At 43.5% G+C, this 15,527-nt stretch overlaps 1 protein-coding gene across 1 annotated transcript in view; it reads left to right on the top strand.

The window, feature by feature from the left end:
• Positions 1-7,213: 7,213 nt before the first annotated feature.
• Positions 7,214-15,527, top strand: part of WDR64 (WD repeat domain 64) — a 115,413-nt gene continuing 107,099 nt past the window's right edge. Inside the window, exons 1-2 of the mRNA XM_057315483.1 lie at positions 7,214-7,358; positions 12,418-12,548. Coding sequence (XP_057171466.1) covers positions 7,214-7,358; positions 12,418-12,548 — 276 coding nt within the window. The remainder of the gene's footprint in view (positions 7,359-12,417; positions 12,549-15,527) is intronic.

Here is a 15,527-nt window from a genome sequence, read left to right on the forward strand (position 1 = left end):
CTCCCGCCGCTCCTCGCTTCCCCTCGTAGCCCCGCCCCCTCACCCTGGGCGCGCCCCGTGGCCCCGCCCCCTACTCCGCGCGCCGCGTTCCCGCCGCTCCCCGCGCCCCCGGGCGCCTCATGAGCCCCGCCCCCTTCCCCGGCGGCTTTACCGCCGCTCCCCTCCGGCGCGTGCTCGGTTTTTCCCGCTCCTCGGGCCCCGGACTCTGCAGGCCCTCGCGCGCCTGCCCCGGCGTGTGCGCGCTCGCGTGCACGCGCGTCGGGCCGGCGGGGAGAAGTCCGTGGGGCGGGTGGCTCCTCACACCCCGTCTCCCGGCACCCCGCTTGAAAGCATCCCGCCGGTGCAGCCGTTCACCCCTCTCTTGTGCACTGGCGCGTTAGAAGCACTTGGGAGCGCCTGCGCCCAACACGTGCCGGGAAGAAGGTGGGTGAGGCCTTCCGTCTCGGGTTTCCCACCTTCCCGGGCGCTGTAGTGAGCCCCGCGAGCGCACGCCGCCACGCTCGTCTCCCACCGGGCCGTGAGCCCCGGGCTGGCCCCCGCGGCCTGCGCCAGGGTAGGGGCAGTCGGTTCCCTTCCCGAGGCCGGCCAGAGCCCTTCCTGGCGGTGACGGTCCCCTGCGCCCTCGACGCTCCAGCCTACATCTCGCAGGTAGACGGAGGCAGGTGCTATGTTTAGAACAGCACACATTTTTCCACTTGGCCTTTTCCCCAGTAGCGATGAAAATAGAGTACAATTCAAATATAGGTTGTGAACGTGATCAGTCTGCAAGGGCGGCGCCACCGTCCCTGCACAGCCCCTGACAAGGTCCCGAAGGAGGACCGCAGTCCGGCCAGACCCAAAGCGGGCTCTGGAACTGGTGACTAACAGGTGTGCAAGGCGAAGGAACTGTCGTCTATGCGGGTGTTTACCAGGAGACAATGACTAGCTTCACCGAACCCCCATTCTGAACTCCCTGGGCGTGTCGAAGCTAATGGGGCGGGTGGTCTCTCCACGCTGGTGCGCGGAGCAATAGCCGAGGGGCAGTGTGTTCTGCCCTGAAAACCTCGATTCGTCTTTACAGATTCCAATCTGGATTTGTCATCTACGAGACAATTTAACCCAACCGCACCTTTAAAAAATTCATTTAATTTTATATTTTAGATGTACAGAACCATTTAACAAGGTCTGTATGTTTAATGTTCACTGTGTTTTCATCACACTTATGCGTCGAATGAATAAATAAGGACTCACTATATTTTCTCTAAGAATCGTTCATTCATTTGTTCTTTTCATTGTTGCGGACACCCTGCCTTCACAAAGCTTACGTTCTGGTTGTGCTGGGACAGCAGACAAGAATCGAGTACATAAGCAGTGTGTCAAGTGCTGATATGTGCCATAAAGAAAAATAAGGCAGAGAGAGGGTCTGGGGGAGAGAGGGAGAGGATTATTTTGTACAGGTGGTTATGGATAGCCCTGCTGAGCTCTGCAGGCCCAGGGAACATGTGCTGGGTTGGGACTATGCTTAGCATGTTAGAGAAAAAAACCAAGGGAAACAATGTGGCTGCAGCAGAAGGGGAATTAAAAAATGAGGGCAGAAAGGTGGGTGAGCCAGGACTGGGCAGATCATGCAAGGCCATGGCCATTTTAATAAAAGGACTTTGGCTTTTACGCTCTCAGAGTCAAGTCCAGGGCAACATCTATGGGAGGGAAGGAAAAAGACGAGTAAGAGGCTTTTGGCAAATGTGTAAGAACTCTGATAGAGTCGTTTTTACAATACTGTTAACTGTTAAGGATGTTTATTATACTGAAAGAAACGGGCACTGTTACCACAAATATGACTTAAATTGTCAATAATGATATATGTATTTTTTGTATTCTCAGAATTATGTTATGGAAGATGATGGCAAAATACTACAACTTAAAAGGTAAGTGCAGTACTCACATCAGGACAGATATATAGACCAACGAAACAGCATAGTCAAGATAGAAACTTTCATGCATATGGTCAGTTGATTTTTGACAAAGATGCCAAGGTCATTCAATGGGGAAAGGGAACGCTTTCCAACAAATGGTGCTAAGAAGCCTGGATGTCCACCTGCAAAAAATGAAGTTGGACCCTTCTCTTATACAGTATAGAAAAATTAACCCAGAAAGGATCAAAGCTAAACTTAAGCACTAACACATAGAACTCTTAGAAGAGAAGATAGGGAAAAAAGTCCTCATTGCATTGGGCTTGGCAATAATTTCTGGGATGTGGCACCAAAGGCACAAGTAACAAAAGAAAAAATAGATGAACTCCAATAAAATTTAAAATTTTTGTGCCTCAAGAGAGTGAAATGACAACTCATAAAATATTTGCAAATCATAGATCTGTAAAAGATTAATATCCAGAATATAAAAAGAACTCCTACAACTCAATAGTAATAACAAAAAATCCCCTCAAGGACCCAATTCAAAAATGGGCAAAGGACTTGAATAGACATTTCTACAAAGATATACAAATGGCCAACAAACACTTGAAAAGATACTCAACCTCATTAGTCATTAGGGAAATGCAAATCAAAGCCACAATGAAATATCACTTCACACCTGCTAGCATGGCTCTTCTCAAAAAACTAAGCTCTAAAACAAAAAAATGGAAAATAATAAGTGTTGGCAAGGATGTAGGGAAATTATAAGCCTGGTATGCTTCTGCTGCTGAGAACGCAAGATGGTGCAGCCACCATGGAAACAGTATGGCAGCTCCTCAAAAAGTTAAATGTAGAATTATCATGTGATCCAGTGATTCCACTCATATAAGACATTATATATATATATATAATGTGTGTGCATATATATATATATATATCTCCAAAAGAGTTGAAAGCAGGAACTTGAATGGATATTTGTACACCAATGTTTATAGCAGCCAGTAGGTGGGAATAACCCAAGTGTCCATCATCAGATAAACAGATAAACAAAATGTGGCATGCAATGGAATATTATTCAGTCATAGAAAGGAACACAATTCTCGTACGTTATAACATGGATAAACCTTGAAACCATGATGCTAAGTGAAATAAGCCAGACACAAAAGGACAAATATTGTGTGATTCCACTCATATGAGGGACGTAGCATAGGCAAATTCATGGAGACAGAATTGCGGCTGCCAGGGGCTGAGGCAGGAGGAACTGGGAGTTCGTGGTTAGGACCATAGAGCTTCGGTCTGAGATGACGCAAAAGTTCTGGAGATGGACGGTGGTGATGGTTGCATAACATTGTGAATGTGACTTAATGCCATGGAATTGTACACGTTTTTGTTACGTATATCTTACCACAATATAGAGGAATATGCAAGTTGTGTCTGCATCTAACAGAGTAGGAAGATAAAACAGCTGTAACCAGTTTATTGAGCAAGGCAGACTCTGCACGTATAAGCAGGAAGGAACTTTACTCTCTCTTCCGTTACTCGTTTCAGATGTCTTCTCTGCATCTGTTCTTTAACTATCTTTGGAGGGCATTTTCGCAGGTCTGAGAGCCTTTCTGGTCACTTTCAATTAATATAAAGTCCTGAATGTTGTAACACTGAAGTGTTGAAACTCATGGAAAACTCAGTTGTCCACCCTCCAAAACAGAGCCCACTTCAGGCCTGGAGAACTTCAGGGGGTAGTTGTGGAGGGGACAACAAATTTAGCTTCTCCCATTCCCTAAGTCTAATACCTTTACATGTTGCTCTGGACCCCTCTGGGTTTCAAGCAAAAATCTTCCCTGATTGGTAAATTTGTCACCTGATGTCGGTGCCCTCTGATTATAGCAGATTTTAAGTGCTGTCATTTTCTAGGGTGATTTGTGGGTTCTTTTGAGGACCTGAGATCACAGAGATCTTTCTCACACAAGTCCCCTTGACAGGGGCCTTGGTCACCTGGCTGCTTACATCTCCCTTGAGGACCCTGGTAGGACCCCCAGACCCTGCCGCAGTCTTCTCTACTAGGGGCCCTGAGAGGATAGCATCTGGCCCTTTGGAAATGAACGTATCCTTGTCCCACCAAATTCTGAATGTGGACTTTGGTGGAGAACCTGCCAGCCCCAGTCTCTCCCCTCTCGTGCCCACTGGGTAGAAAGAAGTTGAGAAAAGTCACGGCCCCTTGACTACTCTGAAAATCCCAAGGAGGTGCTGACTAATGCTGTCCTCAGTCTCCTAAATTTCTCCTCAGTAGTTTGAAGTTGAGAATGAACCACCACCTGCAGAACCGGTTTTCCTGCATCTCTGCACGTCCTCCTGAAGGGGCTGTAGAGCCCTGTCCTTTAGACTGGGGGAGTTCTTCAGCTGTATTGTGGGGCCCCTCCCAAGGCATCAAGGGATCCCTTTTAATATCCTCCTACCCTGGAGCACTAAATCATCCTGTCCCTGTATTCCAAGCAAGCCCTTTATAAAGTACAAGGGGACTGTGAGGGGGAATGGAGACAGGTTTTATCTGTCATTCTTACATGGGATCACTGATAACCCCCAGCCTCCTGCATCAGGCACATGTCACCTGAGAGGGAACTTGGACCCTTACTCAATTGAGTGAATTTCCAAGGACTGGGGTGCAGGCTTCCTCGCGCTCTCAAACCTTGGTCCCTGGTGGGAAGCCCTTACAGAAAAATCTTGCCAAAAACATCTGCACCTGCATTCTGCCTTACGAAACATCATTTAGAGAATGTCATTGTTTAAAAAAGAGAGAGAGAGAATCTGGCATGTTTTTGGTTCTGAACATCAATTCTCCTAGTGCGTAAAACTTCTCGGATGGTAGGAATCAGCTTAATGTAGAAACTGTGTACTTGTCCACACTCCCCTTTCCCAAAATGCAGACACTTGTTTAAAAATGAAATCTCTTTTACCACCTTGCCCTTAAAAGCAGAGTGTGAGTGACCAGGGAGTTAGGAAAGAGTGGACACTCAATTTCTTAAAACAACTGGTTAGTGAAGTTATGATTTATTTATAATCAGGATAAGTCAAAATTAATCAGTGAAGGTACCACTGCCCTGGGGTGAAATGAGCATTCTCAGCTGGTGCATGTGGCAGGGCACACAGGGGCACGGCACCAGCTTACCAGGTACTGCGAAGAATCTGGGCCGTGCTTACCCAGGCATTTTCAGGATAAAAAGATAATGTGAGAGCAGATATAGACATATATCTGCTCTCATATATATATATATATATATATATATATATATATATAGACATATCGACATGTCTATATATAGATATGTCTAAATGACATATATAGACATATAGATCTATAGATATCCACACCAATACTCGTTGTAGTGGTTTTATACACTTGGGACAGAAAGGATCTTTATAAGCTTTCTGAGTGTGTGTGTGTGTGTGGGGGGGAGATAAAAACAGGTTAGGTGCAAAGAATTAGAGGTAGGACAGCTTACAATTAGCAGCAGAAGCTGATTCAAAAAGATTTCTTATAACAACAACACGAGAAGCAAAAAGACGATGGAGTAATATCTTCAAAATATTAAACAAAAGTGATTTCCGACCTAGAATTCCCAACCCACCCAAAGAGCAATCAAATGCAAGAGAAGATTAAGAATGCTTCCAAACATGCAGGGTCTATCAAAATTTATCTTCCAGGCACTATTTCTGGACGTAAGCCACCAAAATGAGGGACGCACCCTTTGGAAAGAAAGGCATAGGATATAAAAGCTAGGATAAGGGAATCCCCAAAATGATGGCAAAGGGGGAAAGCAGTATAACCGCTGGGCCCTGATACACAGACGGCATTAGTCCGGGCTGCAGGAACGAGACCCAAGAGACAGGAGTGATGTCAGGATGCTTTCTTTTGTATCATCTTCTTATACTAGCTCAGGGAAACCATTTCACCTATTTTTTTAATAGATTTTATTTTTTACGTTTATTTTTTTATTTTTTAATAATCTGTACATCGGATACGGGGCTCAAACTCATGACCTGGAGATCAAGAGTCACATGCTCTTCCAACTGAGCCATCAAGGCACCCCATCAGAACAGCTTTAGATTGACAGGAAAACAAAATATAGTGCAGACAGTTCCCATGTAATACCTTCTTATCCAGTTTCTCTTCTTAACATCGTACGTGAGTTTGGTTTATTTGTTGTAACTCATGAACCAATATTGATACTTTGCTATTAATTTAAAGCCCAGGTTAATCAGATTGCCTTAGTTTTTACCTAATGTCCTTTTCTGTTCCAGGATCCCAACCAGGATACCACATTGCACTGAGTAATCAAATCTCTTTCGGCTTCTCTTGGCTGTGATGGTTTCTCAGACATTCCTCATTTCTCATGACCTTGATAGTTTGAGCAGTACTGGTCAGGGTGGTTGTTGTTGCTGTTGTTGTTGAAGTATAGTTGACATACACTGTTGTGCTAGTTTCAGGTGCACATCATGGTGACTGGACAAGTCTGTACTTTACTCAGTGTTCACCAGGATAAGTGTAGGGCCATCTGTCACCATCCTACATCATTACATTATTGACTAAATTCATACTATGTGCTGTATTCAACTAATGACGTTTTGAAGAACTTCTCAATCAAATACTACTCCTTTCCCATGCCTGCCTCACTTTATTATTTTAATTGGAAGGTCAGTGTATAAAGGAAGAAGAAACTTTTTTATTCCCTACAACCTCTAAAAATATCCTTTTGGGAACAGAAATGACAAATGCTGAAATACACTTTCATCTTTAGAAGTGTATTTGGAATGAATGTCAACTGACTTTCCACTGCATCTTGAGGAAGGCGAATGGTTTGAGGTTGGAGGAGATGCAGGGGAGAAAAAGTAATGCCCAGTTTCCTTCCCTGGCCTTTACCCATTCTACCTCCCTCCCAGGGAGTGCACACACACACTGACATATACACTCACACAGTTTGTGGGGAAAGAAAGATCAGCGCCCTCCTTATGAAGGAAAGGGAGGTTACAGGGATATTATGATGCAATGAGGACCATATGAAAGACACTGGTAACATTATGAGGTCAGGATTTTTACTGAAATGCTTGCCTATATGAAATGCATTAGACTAAGCCAGGGTTCCTCTCTGCTAATGTCCTAGTGGCGACTCTGACTCCTACCCACGATATGAGATTTTAAGATCAAGGGAATGCAACCTGGGACAAAGATTGAGACGGCAGGGAGGCACTGTAACAACTGGAAGGTTTTTCAAGTTGGCAGATTTGTGCTATTTCTTTCTGCACAGAAGTAAGAGATTCCCTATGTCCCTATGGATATCGGGAAGGAAAAGCGTTTAAGCATTGCACTTCAGATTAGCAATTTCAGGACAGCCTTGAAGGGGTTTGAAAAATTGGTTGAACATGTAGCGGCCCAGAAAAGAGATGAAAGGGCGGGCTTGTTTATCCAAAAAGAAGGTAAGACCAATGATTAAGGGCAGTTGAGTTGGGTTTGTTGATTAGAACTGAAATGTTTTAAGCCATCAAAGAGAAGCAACATAGCTTAATAGCAAAGACATCAAATGGAGGACCTGAGTGCTGACTCTGCCTCTAAAGAGCTAAGTGGTCCTGGGGAAGCTTTGTTCACGTCTCTGAACCTTGATTGTCTCAAATGTAAAAGTAAGAGTTTGGATGAAGTGACCCTCTAAGGGCTCTTCTGTGCGATCTACATCCGATGGCTTGCTGGTGACCTGGGACTCGCAGTAGTACACAGTGATCATTAGCAAGCCATGGAAACCACCCTGCCCTCTCTTTACTTAAGGGTATGGTGAGACCATAAAGAGTTGGTGCTTTCTCTGCAACTTTGCTTCACTGTCTCGGCTTCTCCTCATGTCTTTAGGCTGGAATGATTTCAAGCATGCCAGGGTAAGGAGAATGAGATAGGCAGTGGTCTGCCAAGAATACTAATAGCAGAAAAACCGACACAGAATGGAAAGTACACCACCATGGTCAGGGCTCCAGGGGACAGCTTCAGGGCATTGTGGATGACATTGAGGACAGCAGTGACAAATAAGGCTTACCAGCAGAGTAAAAGACTAATGGAACAAAGCCTGTTGTCACAAAGAAAAGGGTAGAGCCCATATAACTGCAAAGGGGTCGGCATAGCCAGCCTCTTAACGTGCCAGGCTGTACAGCCACAAATGAGTGCAGTTGTTGACTTTGGGTGGTCAGACACAAGCTGGTATTATTTGAATAGTGGTTAAGAATTTATAAATCACCTTTGAAAAAAAGAATTTGGAAATCACCTTAATATAATTTAGTTGATTCTCTTGGCAATTCTAATAGACAAATATTACTATTATTGCTATTACCCATCTTATTTGTTAAAGGATGGCAGGAAGAGGAGAATCATCTGCCCCAGTCACTCCACCTCTGTGTGTGAGAGCTAATACTCAGAGCTTTGAGGTGGACTTTTCAGATGAGTGTGAACCTGGCTGAGCTTTCTAAACCACTAGACAGAACTTTTATTTTGCCTCCGTCAGCCTGTTCACCGATTGATTTTCCAAACCCTTACCACTTTTGTTGAATACTCTCTGGATCTCAGCATCTCTCAGCCAGGTTTCCAGCATCATAAGATAAAGCAAGACCCAAAGACAAGAATTCCCTCAAACTCCCTTTCGTCCACTTCTGAGTTTCCCCATAGCAGCACCTGTCATTCATCCATCCGTCCTTCTGTCCAAGGCTATCACTTTGCTGCAACAACTTCAAAATCTCTTCTCCATTGGCTTTGTCCTCTCAAACTAAAAATATACCCAAACGTCCTAACCTTGACTTTCTCTTCCCTGTAAGCTGCCACTGTATGCCTTTCTTTGCTTCTCCACTAAATTTCCCCACAGCGTCACCACTTAATTTTCAATCTACTCAAGTCTGGCTTCTCTCATCGCTTTGCTGAAAATGCTCCTTCCGAGGTAACCCAGCACCTAATACAGCTGCCAGATTCAATCAGTCGTTTTCATTTTCCAGCTTGCTTGGCTCTTTCACTCATTAGCTCGCCCCTCTGCTTCCAGAAACTGTCTCCTTCTGTGTCTCTCATCACACCTCTTAGTTTTCCCCTTTCTCATTCTTTCTTTACCTCTTTTTTTTTTTTTTTGAGCTCTGCCTGTGTTCTCTCTCAGTCTTAAAGCACAAATGCCACCCACCTAGTCTCCTAAACTACGTATCTTGCTATAACCTTTGACTATTTCATGGAATCTTACTCTTGGGTTATTACAACAGCCATTCAATATAATGATCTTCTTGCCAGGAGTTATTCCTTAAACATTTTTTCTGAAATACCACATCCCTGGCTTAAAGTCCATGTAGGTGAACTTGGCATTTGGGGCTATTCCCAGCCATGCCTCAATCTGCCTTTCCAGTCACAGCTCCTGGAACTTCCCTCCATGAACTTTCTACCCTACTAGGAACTTTTCAGCATTGCCGAGCACCTCATACTTGTAATAACTCTGATTTTGCATGTATCATTCCCCCAATGTATAGTGCCTTTCCTCTCTTTTTTTGTCCCTGTAAACTGCTCATCCTTTAAGACCAAATCAAATGTCACCTTTTTGTAAAAACTTTCCCCAAGCAAAGCCATTCTTAGCACCATTAATGCACTTTCTGACCATCTTGAGAATTTCCCTTGACCTGCTGAAACCAACATATATGCGTGTGTTCCTGCCCCTTCTCTCCATAGCACTTGCACTGTGAGTGCTTTGAAGGCTTTGTAACCCTAGGGCTAGCCCAGTCTTATGTCTTAAGTCTTATGAAATGTGTGCTTGGCAGGGGTGCCTGGGTGGCTCAGTCGGTTAAGCAGCCAACTCTTGATCTCAGCTCAGGTCTTGATCTCAGGGTCATGAGTTCAATGCGCGTGAAGCCTACTTCAAAAAAAAAAAAAAAGTCTCCTAGGCAAATGGATTAATCTTGCTTCACTTAGAGCTTGCAGTCACAAAGCCACAATGAAAAACATCCTTCCTCTATAGTATATATGTGTATATATGTATGTATGTATTGATGCAGAAAGAGTATATTTTAATAGATATATAGTAATATATATTTTATAGAGTATTATACTACAGCATAATGTATAGTAGATATATATCTATTATATATATAGTATAGATTTGATAAGAACTAATTACTGCTAAGTTTCCTTCTATGACAGAGGGACTGATCTGAAAGACTGAGAGGGAGAAATACAATCTTAACTTTCATCAGACTTAATACTGGCATACATTCATATTCATTCATAAATACTAGAAAATAGGGTCTATTTCTCACTATAGACAAGAAGCTAAGATCTAGAGAGAATGTTTTTAATGTAACAGTGCCTACCTCCAAAGTGATGTCAAGGAATTCATCCAAGGAATTCATCTGAGCAATATTGCTCTTTAATTTTCTTGTCAACGACCTGATAGAATTAAAATCACCCCAGGAAAGAAAAGTTTCGTCATCCTCATCTAGCCGCGTTGACAATGAGACACATTTACATGGAGACACATTATACTCACAGTGGTGTGAATTTAGAGCAGCTAATCCATTTGGATATCTCATAGGGATTTTAAATTTAATATGACCAAGAGGGAATGCTTTATTTTCCCCAGAAATCGTGGTCCTTCCTCAGTTGCCCCTGTTTTGGTAAATGGCACCAGGATGTGCTGAGTTTTGAGACCAGAAACCTGAGCGTCGTTCTAGAACAGGATTTCTCAACTTGGGCTCTACTGACATTCAGGGCCGGATGATTCTTTCTTCCGTGTGTGTGAATGTGGGGTGGGGGTGCATCGTAGGATGGTCGGGGGCGTCTCCGTCCTCTATCAACTAGATACTGCAGCATCCCATCCCTAGTTCTAACAATCAAAGCCGTCTGCAGACGACGTTGCCAATGGCCCTGTGGGAGGTGGAGGGCAAAGCCTCCCCTGGAGGAGAACCACTGCTCTGCAATCCCGCCTGTCCTTCACTCACCCCCCCTGCCCGCTGCAGCTTCCAATCCATGACAAGTCTTTGCCGTTCTCCTTCCAACTGTATCTCACCATGTCCAGTGCTACCTCTCAGTGCCTATATCACATGTCATCCAATCGAGGGCATTTTCAAGAATGAGAGGGGTTGTTATTAGTAATTAAGTGGAGAACATCGGCTGCATTGCTCCGGCCAAGCCCCCACTATCTGAAACCCGGACTAATGCACTTTTGCTGAGTTCACAGCTGTCACTCTTACCTCCTCCCAGCAGACAGTGTGCTTTGAGAAAAGGTTAAGGCAATACCTTACCAGCATGCTGAGAATAAAATGCAAACTGCTGACGGCAGCCTGACCCTCCTTCTTGATAATCTCACCTGACAGCTCTTTCCCTGACCTCACTATACTCCATACCCATTGACCCTCCTAAAACATTCCAAACTCTGTCCAGCCTCAGAGTCTTTGTGTCTGCTGGCCTCTGCCTAAAATGCTCTTGTCTAGCTTTACACATGGCTGAATCCTTTTTGCTTATCAGGTCTTAGCTTAACTTTTTTACCCATGTCCTTAGAGAGGCTTTCCTGAAGTCCGTCGCTGCCCACCACCATCGATAGATAGATAATTCTATCACAGCGCGCTACTGGTTTCCTCCTAGTACTTAGGTTCACTCTGTACCTTTGTACTTTATACTTTTATACGTTTACTTTGTTACTAAGTTATGACATACAGGAGAGCCTGAGAACACGCTAATCTTAAGTGTATAGTGTGATAAACGTGGACAGCGTAAACATACCTGCAGCCACCAGCCAGACCCAGACAAAGGACATTCTAGCATCCCAGGGAGTCCCCTTATACACAGACAACCACTCCTCCAATGTCTATCTCCAGTAATTAGTCGTGCGTGTCACAGTCTAAATATTTTGTTTGTTTACATGTTGATTTTATGTTTCTCCCACTAGAACGTAAACTCCCTGAGGGAGGGAACTTGTTTATTTAGTCCTAAGCCCAGCGTCTAGCTCGGTTCTCACACAGAGCAAATCCACAATGCATTTTTGTGTCAAACTCCTTCTTGTCTTTAGACTCAGTAGTAGCTCCCAAGTGAATCACCAAATTTGGCAAAATCAATATTCGGGATGGTGTGTGTGTGCGTGTTCACGTCCTGTCGCAGAACTGACCGAGAACCGCTCTTCGCTCCCCTCTCTCTTCCACCCGAGATGAGCTCTAGCAGACACTCCTGATGGGTAAAACCTTCCACAATACGAAAGACATAATCCACTTTCTTATGTTTGCATTCCTGAACAAAACTCCTAAAACAGTTGAAGCGTAAGCTGTGGAAGAAGAACTACAGACCAAAGTAAAATATTTTCTTCTAAGTAATGTTTTAGTCAGGGGCCTAGTTATCTTTCTAATGTAAAGAACCTTAAAATGCAGCATAATCTGGTTTTAATAGGTTGAAATAAGGAAATAGATTAGAAGATAGGAAAAGGAGCTGAGCAAACATCGCAGACCTTGGAGTTTGGTCACAATGTCCTTGCACTTTGTTACGATGCAGATGTGATCGATTATGACAAGTTTTACACGGCCGTGCAGGAACTGTTTGGTCCAGAAGTGAAGAATCAAGATGTGAAATGCTTTTACAGGAAACTCTGCAACAATCCCGATGCATCTACAGACTGGTGTGAGGTAGTCGCTTTTCATGTTTATCGTAGAAATCCAGGTATTATTTCTCCTCGTTCAGAATAAATAATTTAATCAAAGTCTAATTCCCACAGGGGTTAAGCCCACAGTGTGTATGTGGTATGTAGGAATATAAAGACGTGGCCCCCGCCCCTAACTGCACGTGAGTGAGACAGACGGAGATTTAACTGTATTATTAGTGGGTGACGCTTGTACTTTTAGACCGACCTGCCAAACGGAAGGACTATACATGCATTAACAACCAGCAAGATGTTATGTACCTTCATTACACTCTCCACGTGGTATTCCTTTTCAGTAGTTTCAATGTATACAAATATCATAGAAGGAAAAGACCATGGTTGACCTTCTCTGCCATTTCCCGAGTCACTTCCCTGTCTGTGTGGTTTTGTGTCCCTTCCCCATTGTCTGGTGTTCTTGGATGAACATAGAGAAGCATGTTTGGGTAAGTGATCTGCGGACGACGGAAAAGGAGAAAGAAATGCCTCTGATCTTTGTTTAAACTCACAGAAGACGACACTCTGTAGGTTTGTTTATTAACCAGATTCTTCCTATTCTAAAAGGATTTGAGGTAACTTACAATTTAAAAATCACAAAAATGCATATAAAGCGATTGAAGTAATATTAAAAATTATCAGGCTCTTTCTCAAAAATCAGTAGATAGAGGGGCACCTGGGTGGCTCAGTCAGTTTAGTGTCTGGCTCTTTTGATTTCGGCTCAGGTCATGATCTCAGGGTTGTGAGATCAAACCCCATGTCGGGCTCTGCACTGGCCTGGAGCCTGCTTGAGATTCTCCCCCTCCCTCTGCCTCTCTGCCCCCTAGCTCCCCAAAAATCAGTAGATATAGTAGACAAAAGGAAAAGCAAAGATTTAAAGAATTTGACTATCACTTTTAACAAGCTGGTACATATGTATAAATAGAACTTTGAACCCGAGATGTGGGAAAGACACATCTTCTCAAGTGTAGATAGGGCCATCAAAAACCTGTGCATGTATAAGCCTTAAAAAGGACATTTCAATAAATTCCAATATAATAAAATTAGAAATCAATAATAGAAGCCCAAATCACCCAAGACCCAACCAAATAAAAGAAATAATTAATTTTGGAAAAAATTGCAAACAAAAAACCTATTAAGCCTTTAAAGAATACGTAATTCCTGCATTATATACATCTTTGTACAACTTAGGAAAAGCTGGAAAGCTATCCAACTCCTTTATGAGGCTGAAATAACATGAACCGAACAAAGATAATCTACCAGGGAACTATAGGCCAGTATTACTCATGAATATAGGTGCTGAAATCCTAAATACAGTTTTGACAAGTCGAATCCTGCAGTTCGACTCCTCAACTCAAATCGGACTGCATTTCCAAGGTTCCGTATCCAGTGAGGCTAGTGGCGATCGTGTTGCACAGAGCGGGGTATAGAAGATACTCGTCTCTACAGGCAGCCCAACTGGAGGTGCTGCTGTACAAGCGTGGGTCCCAGGGCGTGGGTCTCAACGCAAGACTGGAAGTGCAACGTGGCTGTTTTGTCTTTCTTAACCCACTGATTCGATAACATAGAAGACAGCTATATATGACATATATATCCACAAAAGCCCTTAACCATCCAAAGATTAGAAGAGTTTAAGAAATCAAATGAACAACAAGACAGTCAGTAATTTTGTAGGAATACAGGAATGGCCGTCTTTTTCCTAAATTTTGTAGGTGTACAAAATGAACATGTTTTTTCAAGGATCTGGGCTCAGTCACACTGTGTAAATCCTTTGGGTGTTGTCCCATCTACTGATAACTTGAGTTCTCTGCCACTGAACTTGGAGTAGCAATAATTTTGAGAATCCTGTATCTTCACTGTTCTCAATTTTTTAATGAATATTTCTCACACGCTCAACGGTTCATGTGCTTGAATTTCTAATGCAATATTTTTGGATCACTAAAAATATGAAAATGAGTGTATAACAAGTGATTCATGTCAACACCCAATAATTTATGCATTTCAAGAAGTCTGTTGGTATTACATTACACACTTGGATTCAGAAAACCAAAGCTCTAAAAACGTCCCATGGTGCCAACAAGCGAGACACGGCCAATCCCCTTACCTGCCGTTCTGCGCCACTAACCGAGAATTTAGCTGCCGTGTATTTTACAGCGTTCTCTGTTTTGAAGAGACAGTCATGTTACAAATGTTTTGTTGTGAGTCAACAGAACACGTCTTTGTCCTTGAACTTAATGGATGAAGGAACAAGTAAATAAGGTCCCGATTGTCTCATTGTGTGGGTGAGGACCTAGAGCCCCGTTCTTTTCTGCATCTACTCCCCTTCTCCTTCCCTTTCCAGTTAGAACGTCATCATCATCTTACGTTTGGTGTTTTCAGACACTTCCTGTGTTCTCACCTAATCTCCCCAACAGCCCCCCTCCCCACGTAGCTTGTGGTGGGGAATGTTGTGCAATAACAAAGATGAGGGAAAGGAAACACAGAAAGGTTAATCGACATACCGAAAGCCACAGAGAAAATTGGTTTTGGTCCTGGAGCTGAGACTTTCTCGTTCTCTGCAGTAATGTCATGAGACATTGTTCTGTGATATCACTTGAGTTCCTCATAAACTACACGCAAGCCTAGTAGAAACACTCGTGAGCGGCCTCCGCGCACTGTGTGGACATGATGGAAAACGAGGTTTGAGAAGCTATTGCCGGAAGCTTCTCCTTCTGTTGTTGCGTCATTTTCCTCATAAGCTGTGCCAGTGCGCCTAAGAGCCGTTTCTGTCCCAAGCGGTGTGACCTGACCTTTCTAGCCTTCAGATCCCTCATCTGTAAGATGGAAATTCAGTGCTGGGAGACTAACTTTGTGTCACTGAATTGCCTTTTTTCTTTTTTTTCAATCAACCAATGGTAATCTTATCAGGTGAGAAGAACTGGGTGTGTTCTTTTAAAGTCAGACATGAATGTGCCAAAGTGATTCTCCTTTT

The sequence above is a fragment of the Ursus arctos genome, unplaced genomic scaffold, assembly GCF_023065955.2.
Source record: "Ursus arctos isolate Adak ecotype North America unplaced genomic scaffold, UrsArc2.0 scaffold_2, whole genome shotgun sequence".
Taxonomy (NCBI): Eukaryota; Metazoa; Chordata; class Mammalia; order Carnivora; family Ursidae; genus Ursus; species Ursus arctos.